We start from the raw sequence: 12013 nt of genomic DNA on the forward strand, positions 1-12013 counted from the left end.
ATGAGAGCAGCAATTCATAAACAGAAAACTCATGAATTTAGTGTAAATACCTTAAACTGTATTGTTGCATGCGCCTCCTGATGGTCCTTTTTGACACACCGAACATCGCTGCAATTTGAACTGCGGGAACTCCACAAAGAAGTTGATGCTCCAGAACTGCACTCGGTATGTCAAACGCCAAACGCCCCGGTCCCTGTGTGTGTTGGGCCTGAAGTGCCCTGGTACCAGAGAAGCGGTGGACAACTTCTTCTAGATTTGCAATCACTCTGTGGTCGATATCTTCGTCGGAAAGTGCGGAAATGACTCCAACAACTTCAATAAGTTCCTCTGCTTTACTAGCTACATGCTCTGGGTCAGCAGGTCCTGCTTCTACATCCTCTGCTAAGTTTAAAATGTCTCTAACCAACTCCCTGGAAAGTTCACGGAGATCCTCCATTGTCTCTATCCAGGTTGGCCTACTCTACTTCAGACCAAAGCAATGGATCAGACTAGATTCGCGTTAGCCCCGCCCACTGACTTTGATGGGTCAGTTTGACAGTTTTAAGTAATTCATGAATCACTGCAATGCAGGATCATGAAATGTAAATGTAAATAGTGAAATAATTATATATGTATTTTACATAAAATGAATCGGTATTTGAATTAATTAATGACACATTTAATAACACATTTATGTATTTAATTCTAATTTTAATTAATTAATGACACATTTAAGTAATTATTTAATGGTGTATTTATTTATTTAATTGTGGCACTTTTAGTCCTCCATACTCAATGGCCAAAACATAGCATCAGCAATCCAGGGTTTATATATGTCATTGGTTGGAACGCGTCATCTGACTACAGCGCCTTTGTCTGGGCGCGCTGCGCACCGACCGCGGGGTCTTCTGGTTGTTGCATAAGCAGTGAGACGCACAGTTACTTAACCCGAATGTTTTCCATTCATTCGTACTGAGAATACAGTTGAGTACATTCTTCTTCACAACAAAACCATTGTAGCTAGTGTTGTGCAACTCAGATGCGTGGTCGTTTTCGATTTATTTCATTTTTAACGTTGTCTACGGCCTACAAGAAGGAACATAACGAGACATGGAGAAATGCAGCGGGACAACGAAGGCAACTTCTAAAAAAAGAAACGCTTCCTCAACTGAGGCAAGTCTTCCAGACTGCAAAAAGCTGAAATCGAAGGATGGTGGCAAGACTAGCTCAAATAAAGTACAGAACAAGGGTAAGTGAGTGAGTCAAGGTTTTGAGTAGCCTAAAGTCTGCCTGGTATGCTACATAGAAAATGGCCATGTTCCAGAGCATCAAAACGACTGCAGCCGACTATCAACAAATCACTTTAAATCATAAATAAGGACTCATATTAGTCAGTCAGTCACAATTTACGCAAGATACATTGCGGGTTTGATCCTCTCGAACATTGCCAATGGTTTAAAAGAAAGAAATACGTTAGCCACCTAAAAATAATTTTACTTGCCCACAGAAAAGACTAAAATGGAGAAGGTCTCAAGCAAGAAAAAACACAAATTCTTGGGCAGCACAGAAGTTTCTCAAAGCTCTAAACATGCAAGCAAGAAGAAGATTCAGGATGGATGGCTAGAGGTGACAAAGAATGACAAAGGACAACTTGTATTTAAAGGTATGCCTACATCTGCAACTCTGTTTTAACACATGGACATTCCTTCCACAGAAGGCTCAGTCACAAGTCATTTTTCTTAGACTTCCCACAGTTCCAACCTAACATGTCACCAAAAGAAGTACTTCAAGCTGGCAGCTTTGGTGGTACCTACTTCAGACCAATATACTCAAGTGTCACAAGTGAGTAGCCACACAAATGTAAAATCATTACTTTGGATGTTATGACTTCATTACTAATGTAGGTTAACCACATTGCTAATCACACTTTTTTGTTTCTTTCATCATAGAACAACATTGCGAAGATGAATGGAAGGAGCTCCCTGAGGATTGGCTGAAAGGTTTGAACGTTCCAACACAGGTGATTATACGAAACCAAACCTACTCTATACACTGACTGTGTTTAGGCCTACCAAACCAAATTAACGATAAAACACCTATAAACACATCCATTGTAATAGAGCCACCCAAACAAGCCTGAACATTTAAAGCTGATAGATATAATGCAAAGATAAAGCATTATAAGACTTGTCATAAGCATGCCCACCAATGTTGTTATTATCTCATAATGATCCTGACTAAGTTAGACATTTTGAGTCAGCTGGAGATTTTCTGAAATATAAGCCCAATAAGACATTACAAGGCCAGGCTGATAATAAATAATAAAGCATTATGTGTGTTATCAAATATGTGTTTCCCCATGCAGGTGGCCTCGTCAACATACAGAGACAGGGTAAACACATACAAAGTGAAGTGTGGAGGCAGTCTAGAAATGTGGGAAAGCAGTGGATGGATTGTAACCCAGGATCCCTATGGGTGGTTTCAGTGGTACTGCAGGTATTTGCAGAATATATACAGTAGATTCAGACTGGGTATAAAAGTCTCCTTTCTATTCTCCTACATTATAGTGTCTTCTTCCTCAGAAATGTAAATTCCCTACAGGTTTTACCAGGGTCGGCGTACTAAGGATGATGAGCGTCAGATCGGGCGATGGGCAAAGTGTGCTGGGGTAAAAGGCAGGTGGAGAAATAATCTTATCACCAAAGTAGTCCGATCAGGCTGTGGCTTTGACAACCCAACAGTGTCTCCTGTTGTCAGACAGACATTACAGCACTGGGGGTACCGACTGACAAAGGAGGACTACAAGGAGGGTGCCAAGAGGGTTAAACCAAAATAACCTTGCACCCTGCTTCTATTCATTATACAGGTACAGCAGTGGAGGCTGATGGGAGTAGCTATAGGAGGACGGGCTCATTGTAATGGCTGGAATGAATTTAAATGGAACGTTATCAAACATATGGAAACCACGTTTGACTCCGTTCCATTTATTCCATTCCAGCCATAACAATGAGCCCATCCTCCTATAGCTCCTCCCACCAGCCTCCACTGGGGTACAGAAAGAAGTGCATGAGTTCGACTATTTTATTTGCAAACATGTGTTTGATGTTTTTTTTATACTTTTAAACGCAATGTTTAATTTTTAATGTGACTTAATAAAATAAAGATACCTAAATCCCTTTCTTGGAGCTTCTGTCTAATAGTTATTATCATGCGTCTTTCACCTCTTATGAAGTGTGTATTGTGTGCTGCAAAAAGAATGAGCTATAGAGCTCGTCAGCTTGTAGTCCTAAAACCCGGAAATTAGTTACCTTTGGTTTGTTCAGCCATCTCTAATGGAAGAAAGAATAGGGTTTTGGAATAAATGCCGAAAATAAGGTCTGAGGATAACACAGACTTAGGAGATCTTATACATTTTGTTCTTTATAAATACATTTGATTTGAGTTAATGTAAATAACCTTTATGAATTATACAGTGGCGTGACTTTAGCATGTAAATCTTGGTGGGGCAACAAAAAAAAGTGTTTAGATACATGCCAGCAAAGCCACAACACTAAACAATACATTAATTGGACTATAACGGTGACAAATGGTGCCCACAAACTGTTAGGGCTTACATAAAGCTGTCCCAACACCTTACTACTGCTACACCTGGCTATCAGCCTCATTTACTGCCTTTTAAAAAAACATAGCTGATATGGCTGACTCGCTTAAATGTGGTTTCTACTGACAATTGAGGTGTACAAACTATGGCATAAGGGGACGACGAGCGGATAAGAGGCAATCTGTAATTTAGATTAAGACAATGAGCGAGCTAGGACGGACGTAATCAATTTAACTATTCGTTCAGCACTTTTGAAATATACAGCAACAGAATTCAGAACATGGGCCATTCTTACAGTATTCTCCCTGTACACCAAGTCAGAACCGTAGTATAAATAAAGGGGGCATATAAGCAGACAATGAAAGCTCTTACAATATTCGATGATGACATTTCTCTAAAACAGGCTATAGGCTACATGTGCACCACTAAGTCAGAACAGTAGGTGAAATTAAGAGTGATTTGGGACCTAATTATTAGGGTGAGGCACATGGGCTACTAACAGTTTACTGCACAACATACACTTAATATTACTTTCTTAGCTACAGTATACATATCTCCCTGGCATATTACATCATTTATGCAGCAGCATACAATACATTTTTGGACTCGCCTTGTTGTGCTGTGCTCACTTGAACAGGAAGGTGGCGCGGCAGTCCTTCGTGGGCAAATTTTGTCAAACTTTGTCATCAAAGTCTGGCATTCTCTGGTTTTATGGTGGAAAAAACAAGGTCAATCATGAAGATGTCAGTGATCTTCAGGTTGGAGCTCTAGAAAGAGGCCCGAGTTCCCGACTTGCAATTCCGAGTTCGATGACCGTTCAAAACGTATTTTCCCAGTCGGAGCCCGATTTTCCAGTTGTCTTGAACTCACTGAAGTCAGATTTCCCAGTTCCATGTTTCCAGTTGTTTTGAGCATGGCAGAAGTCATGCTGGATTGACAGCATGGCCAATGTTGAATGTTTATCCTTTTAAGCTTGGAAAAGAGACCCTTAAATCCAGACTTGGGACCACACACCCACTCCACTGAATAGCAGGCTAGTGATTGCTTTGCAATGCTTGCAGTTAGCCACTGATTCCTTCCAAACCACTCATTGTTGAATTTGCAATTTCCAACTTGTTGTGTAATGTTTATGTCCAATGGCTGATGAGCACCAATATGTTTTATCTACAATTTCTCTTCATTAGTTTATCTTCATATGACAAGGAAGGATTACTTTATCCTATCCCAGGTATTCCTTAAAGAGGTGGGGTTTCAAATGTCTCCGGAAGGTGGTGAGTGACTCCGCTGTCCTGGCGTCGTGAGGGAGCTTGTTCCACCATTGGGGTGCCAGAGCAGCTCTACCCTTAGATTTGGCGGTGACTTAGTGTCCCTATGAGTGACAGAACACTGAGCCAATCACGGCGCAACTAGAGAACATTACCAACCCCTACACTCCGTATTTCCCTCTGACTGCCCCACCACCACAGAAACCCCTGCATTTTGGAGCTGCCTTACTCAAGAAAGCAAAAAAGAGACCAAGTTTGTATGCGGCTTTATTAACTCAATGATTTTGCAAACATATATGTGACACGTATTAATGCCAAAATAACATGCAAAACAGGCAATCAAAAAAAAAAAAACCTGCCCTGAAATGACAGGTCGCCACTGGAATTATGAAGCCTTTATGTGCTTTTTTTATAACATAATTTTTCCTAAATTCACAACAAGTAACGTTAGCTGATTTAAGATTAAGATCTCCTAAACCTGTGTTTACCACATAACTTATTTTCGGCGTTTATCCCAAAATGCCATTCATTTTCCTCATAGGCTTTGTCCATCGAACCATGGCGGAGTTATTAGTGCCTACAAAAAGACAGTTACTATTTATCTTAGCCTTTAGCGTCGTACAAACTATTAACGTCATTTCCTGATAAAAATCAAAGAACGTTCAAATAGAATATGCACCAATCAGATAGTTAGATTTGTTGATCTCTATATAATTGACGGCAATTCTTCCAATCACTGCATGTCTTCACGACATCCGCCTCCTCTCCGTCAGCAAATCCGCTTTCTCAAGTGTTATCAAGGTTGTTCGTGAAATCCATTCTCTGTTCTTTGTACAGAGCTATTTTCCCTGCTTCGTGCGCTGGAATCGTATTGATCCAAACATTTATTTTGGTAAAGGTATGAAAAAAGTGTGGTTGAATATACAAAAATGGTGCTTTCATCTGAGAAGTAGCTTATATTAGTTAGCAATATGTTGCATTAATTTGCTAGGAAATAAACTATTGTGCTAGCTAGCTATGGTTAGCTAGGAGTGAGGATGGTTAGTTTAGTTAGCGATGTTGCTAGCCAGCTTCCCAAATGTATAAGGTAGCTAACGTTAGTTAGTTAGCTAACGTTAGTTATCGAACGTTGGCTAATACGTTTTAATTCGTTAACTAACAGATTGTTTCAAAATCGATGTTGGTTTGCTAGCTGCCAATGCACCATGCACGCCTTGAACTAGTTAGTTAGCTACCTAGCTAGCAAACAAAGGTGGCTTTCAAATTCGGCTAGTTAACGTTAGGTAGTTGCTTTACTCTATCTTGATAACATAACTAGCTAGCCAGTGATGTCGCATTTCATTACCTAGCCAATAGTATCTCTCAAAACGCCACTCTTTACAATCGACTATTTGCTTGTTAAACGTTAGGCAAAAATATTTTTTGACTGTGAAATTAGCAGTTATATAACTAACTAACGTTAAACACTCGTCTAGATAGCCAGCTAACGTATATCGTTCCTCTGGCTTTGAAATATTTCATTAAAAAAACAACTAATTAACCCGATTATGTTCGCTATAATGTAGTGACTCTGTGTTAATGACTGTCCTTTTTATTAGATGCAAGGAAACTGGGGCCACCGTGGTGAACAGCAGAATCATGGCCCATCTAGACACCAGATGGAGAATCAGAAAAAACCTGGAGATAACAGCAATGGACAGCATGCAGATGAGCAGGAGAGCCCAAGTAAGATGGGATTCATTGACTCCTGAACTCTGTTTTGGAAGGAAATGAAATCCTCCTGTATTAGATGATTCTAATATTTTGCTTCTCTGTAGATGCTGGGATTACCATAGATCTACAGAACTTCAGGAAACCTGGAGAGAAGACTTACACTCAGCGTAGCCGTCTCTTTGTGGGAAATTTACCAACTGGTGTTACAGAGGCAGAGGTGGAGAAGTTGTTTTCCAAGTATGGCAAGGCAGCTGAGATTTTCATCAACAAGGACAGGGGGTTTGGATTCATTAGATTGGTAAGTTGCTAGTGTAGTGGATAACCAAGTGCATCGCTACTGCCTTACCAAGATCTATAAATGCTGTCGCCCCGGATTCAGAATTGCCTTGGCATTTCTAGGTCAGTGCTATTGACAGTGTCTCGAGTGAGTTGTGTTACGTTGAGAAGGGTTGTGAGTTCGCACCCCGGTCAGGTGGAATGGCCACTCTGTCACTAGCATATTCAAGAGATGGAAGTTATATTCCTCAATCCTAAATTATAGGGAAAACAGACTGGTTGACTGATATCACACATGATTTGCGCAACGATGTGGCTGGAAGGTGTGAGTTGTTATGAATTTGAACGGTTAGATAGTTAGCAACAGTGGGGAATCATAGGTCGCTTCGTTTCAGCATGTATCTTATTGATACCATGTCTTGTTTTGAGGTGTTTTGACTGTCATGTCTGTGTTAATATGGCAAAAATGTACTAGCTAATCAACAACTGTAACTAACGATGTATGTGAGACAAGTGCTCATTGTGTTTGTTTTCAACGAACATATGGAGACGAACTATAGTTCTGTTGTCAACAGTCTAAAGGCGTCCACAGTTCGAAAGAGTTCATGCATATATTATGACAACATTTTGTGACATTTTGGACTTTTTTCAGCTGTTCGGGCACACATTTTTTTCTGGAGGCAAGCTGAAGTTCGGAGCCGAAGTCTATACCCCTTCGTTGGTGATTGGTCAACAGTAGGGATGCTTCAATAGTCTTTGTCATTCAACCAGAGACAACTTGTTTTCATGCAATGTTTTTCATTGAGAAATACTGCACCAAACATCTTAGATGTGAAATTGCGTGACTAAGATCTCTTTGACAAAAATGTTATCTTAGATTCCTTCTGACTTTTGAGGAAGTGTATACTGGCGATGGTGTCTCAAAATGGACAAACGGTGTTATTGCCGCTTTTTTCTCGTTTTTCAAACGAATGTCTTTTAAGGGAGTATGCAAGCACACGTTTGGCTAGCTGAGTTCAGTTGGGCGCCAGCCGAACTGATATATGCTGATGCCAACCTCGTCTGTTTTTCCCAATAGTTGCGCAAGCGTTGGTTTTGTTGCGAAACAACCAACCTTTGTATTCATGTGACTACTTTGGAAATGTTCTTATTTTATAATTTTCTACCAACAGGAGACAAAAACAGTGGCTGAGATTGCTAAAGCCGAACTTGATGAAACCTCATTCAGAGGCAGACAGTTGCGCGTGCGGTTTGCGACACATGGTGCTGCTCTAGCTGTGAGGAATTTGCCACAGTTCATTTCCAATGAGCTCCTGGAAGAGGCTTTCTCCTTCTTTGGCCAGATCGAAAGGGCCATAGTTATAGTGGATGATAGAGGGAGACCCACAGGAAAAGGGATTGTGGAATACACAGCCAAGCCTGCGGCAAGGAAGGCTTTGGATAGGTGTGCAGATGGAGCCTTTCTATTGACCGCGTAAGTATAATGCTGTAAATGTATTTTAAAAAACATGTTGACGTTTCAAATGCATTTGTTGTGATGTTTTCAAATTGGCAAAAGTCATGCTGATTGTTTTCCGCTGTCAGATTCCCCAGGCCAGTAACAGTCGAGCCAATGGAGCAGTTTGATGAGGATGAGGGACTGCCAGAGAGGATTGTGAACAAAAACCAAGTTTTTCACAAGTGAGTAATCATACTGAGTTGGCATGCTTTCTCAGAATGCATTGGTCAGAACTGTGCGTACAACAATCTCACACTTTGCTGCTGAAAAGAGGTACAATCCATAACATGAAAATGTTGCGTACTGAGCTGTTTTTCTTGTGTAAAATCTCTCCGCCAGGGAGCGGGAGCATCCACCGAGGTTTGCTCAGCCAGGGACATTTGAGTATGAGTATGCCATGCGCTGGAAGGCCCTGTTGGAGATGGAGAAGCAACAGTATGAGCAGGTGGACAGGAACATCAAGGAGGCTCAGGAGAAGCTGGAGCAGGAAATGGAGGCAGCCAGACATGAGCACCAGGTTGTCCTGATGAGACAAGGTATGTATGGTCTCGGTCCACTCTAAAGATGCCTTATCAATACAAAGTTTAGGACACTGATGAACACAACGTGGTGTCTTATGGGAAAATGTGTATTCCTTGAAGTGTCCTACCACCAGATTTAGCCCAGATGTCAATCTTATACTACACCGCTTGAATGTAGTCCTGTTGGCAATTGATTCATATTGTTTAGGTCTATACACTGGGTGACTAACAATTGGGGTGTTCATCTCATTACAGACCTGCTGAGGCGTCAGGAGGAGTTGAGGAGAATGGAGGAGCTCCATAATCAGGAGCTGCAGAAGAGGAAGCAGATGGAGTTGCGTCAGGAAGAGGAGCGTCGCAGGAGGGAGGAGGAGATGAGGATGCACACCGAGGAGAGGATGAGGCGGCAGCAGGAGGGCTTCAAGGGGAACTTCCCTGGAAATGTGAGTCTTTGCTTCTTGACACTGGTTAAACGCACAGATTTAAAAGAAAAATCAATCATTATTCCTCAATACACAGAAATGAAAGTTGCCTAAAATATTTCTAAGCATCTTTACAATTGTGTTTTGTTTGTGGTTACTGGTATTCAGCAATTGGAAAAAGGACAAGTATTCGCTAAAACAACTATTTTGGTTGGGTATTCTGAAAGCTGTCTTGTTTAATGTATCTGATTTAAAGAATGCCTTTCTAATATGTTTTCATCCTTTTTTTTGTGGGAGCAGGAGATGCGGATGCACATGCAAGGTAAGTTTTCCATTAAATCACATTTTATTGGTCACATACATGTGTTTAGCAGATGTTATTGCGGGTGTAGCAAAATGCTTGTGCTTCTAGCTCCGACAGTGCAGTAATATCTAACAATTTCAGAACATATACCCAATACACACATCTAAGTAAGGAATGAATTAAGAATATTTACATATATGGACGAGCGATGTCAGAGCGGCATTGACTAAGATACAGTAGAATAGTATAGAATACAGTATATACATATGAGATGAGTTAGCGGTCAGATCTTCACTGAGCTATCAAGGGTACTGTGTTATCTAGTATATATTGCATTGGTTTGCTGATGTGTTGTCTGTTTTGGTTTGGTGTAGGTCAAGGAATGAACAGAAACTCAATGGGTGGTGGTGAAGGAAAGCCTAGCGGGCCCAACCCTGGAGCTGCCAACATGCCTGCCGAGAACCCCCCTTTAATGGTAATATTAGAGACCACTTATAATAATATAATATGCCATTTAGCAGACGCTTTTATCCAAAGCGACTTAGTCATGCGTGCATACATTTTTTTTAGGTATGGGTAGTCCCGGGGATCGAACCCACTACCCTGGCGGTACAAGCGCCATGCTCTACCAATTGAGCTACAGAGGACCGAATAACAAACAATATATTTACATACCAAGATTAACAAATGTATTGTGCGAACAGAGATAACCAAATATGTATCCTGATAAAGTGTCATGTAAATATACAGCTGCAACAGACTCGCTTCAATTTTTCTAATTGTCGCCCATGTTACATTTCTTTTTTGTTTTCTCCAACAGGGGGCAGGAAACGACATCATGCCTGTAGGAGGCCAGCCTGGCTTCCCAAGGGCCCCCGGCCAAGGCCCTGCTGATTTTGCCAACAAGCGTCGCAGATTCTAAAATCGTCAATTCAACTTTTTTACTTTTCAAACTGTACTATATTTTAAGTCATACTTGGATTATTACATTTAATGTACTGTGAAAATTGTATGGGGAATATTCTGATTTTTGTTTGTTTTAAAATAGTGTCAAGTTGGCATTTTCGTATTTCAGATGAATACTGCTTCTGTATAGACTTTATTTTTATTCCTCAAAACCAGTGGCGTAGTGGAGGGTAAACGCAGAAAAATGCATTGCATGTGTGTGGAGTGTTGCTTTTTTCACTGCGACCGGCGATCAGTTTACCCACCTATTTTTATACCACTACACCACCGCTCAAAACAATGTGCTTTTATATAGCAATAGTACATTTGTCACTCATTCTCTCTCTAAGCCTTTCTGAATAGCTTTAAATAAAATCTTAATTCCATGTAGGTTTTTTGGTACTTCATGTTTTATTTGAGTTAACTGTGTTAGAATGTAATCCTTTCCTTCAAAAGGCTGGTTCAGCGAAGGTATAGAAGACATGCATGAGATAATGTAATTGCCAGTAGTTACAAGTATGATTTGATGACTTGGCCTTTATTAAAGCATTTAGATTTTTACTAAAGCACTGCTACACTTATCAATCAGTGAAAATTATATGAAAAATGTATGCAGTCACTAACTGTAAGTCGCTCTGGATAAGAGCATCTGTTAAATGACTAAAATGTAAATATGATATAGTATAAAGATATTTGAGTGAAGCATACCATTGTTTCTATAGTCTAATATACAAGCTGGTGTACTGTAAAATAGGGGGTTTAACTCTTTATGGCCATTTAACATTGAACTCAACAAACAGTGTTTGTCTAAAAGGTCAACTTTTTTGCCAGTCTACAACTCACCACATTGACAAACTGCACTTGACATTTATTTACAGATCAAAACAAAAGGGTATATTGCCTATTGATTTGACATTTTTCAGGTCTGTCAGTAGAATCTTTCTTTGATAGTTGCCATTAAATGAAAAAAAGCTAGCTATGAGGTATTCCATGTTTCCAAAGGCAGCAGGAATGTGATGTGGCAGGACATCAGGCCTGGACCAACAGCATGCTGTTTTTAGTGCAGACCTTCATTTAGCTTTAAGACAGTCTCACAGATCTCAGGAGTAGCTGGTTAGCTTGACTTGTAGACGTCACCTGCATGTTTTAACTCCAAGCAACCGGTCTACAGGAACAACAGATAAGTTCCAAGGTTTCAAAAAAACGAATGGTGGTACATTCAAAATTGTATTATTACACGTGAATTAATGAACACATTCAATTAAAATTCCTGCCAAGACAATGTTTTTCTTGGCTATTTTTCCAACAATGTAATAAATAAATGGCACCAGAGTTTGCTCCAACTGACTTGTCAGTGACAGTTATGCTTCCTCAGCTCTGATTGTAGAATACACTGGGGGTTTTAGGACCAGATCTCATAAAGTTTTAAACCAAATTTGCTGTAATCATTATTTTTTACAATCTATTTATTAGAGTAGGCCTACTTACG

The 12013-nt window shown here is 40.3% G+C and overlaps 2 protein-coding genes across 3 annotated transcripts; both read left to right on the forward strand.

Annotated features, from left to right (window-relative positions):
• Window positions 1-837: 837 nt before the first annotated feature.
• Window positions 838-2921, forward strand: zgc:113208 (uncharacterized protein LOC550591 homolog). 2 transcript variants are annotated; one of them, XM_041886994.1, is made up of 6 exons: window positions 838-1228; window positions 1487-1642; window positions 1723-1821; window positions 1929-1999; window positions 2345-2475; window positions 2581-2921. In XM_041886994.1, exons 1-6 carry the CDS (start codon window positions 1090-1092, stop codon window positions 2813-2815), a joined length of 831 nt encoding a protein of 276 aa, XP_041742928.1. In that variant the 5' UTR covers window positions 838-1089; the 3' UTR covers window positions 2816-2921. The 2 variants fall into 2 exon arrangements, with proteins under 2 accessions (XP_041742928.1, XP_041742929.1); XM_041886995.1 differs by having other exon boundaries at window positions 1138-1228; window positions 1492-1642.
• Window positions 2922-5635: 2714 nt separating this feature from the next.
• Window positions 5636-10914, forward strand: LOC121573741 (non-POU domain-containing octamer-binding protein). Its single transcript, XM_041885946.2, has 10 exons — window positions 5636-5743; window positions 6444-6570; window positions 6663-6856; window positions 8007-8308; window positions 8419-8514; window positions 8672-8868; window positions 9109-9296; window positions 9576-9597; window positions 9954-10054; window positions 10400-10914. The coding sequence occupies exons 2-10, from the start codon at window positions 6444-6446 to the stop codon at window positions 10499-10501; spliced, it is 1329 nt and encodes a 442-aa protein (XP_041741880.1). The 5' UTR covers window positions 5636-5743; the 3' UTR covers window positions 10502-10914.
• Window positions 10915-12013: the final 1099 nt, after the last annotated feature.

Source organism: Coregonus clupeaformis, chromosome 9 (genome assembly GCF_020615455.1).
Source record: "Coregonus clupeaformis isolate EN_2021a chromosome 9, ASM2061545v1, whole genome shotgun sequence".
NCBI lineage: Eukaryota > Metazoa > Chordata > Actinopteri > Salmoniformes > Salmonidae > Coregonus > Coregonus clupeaformis.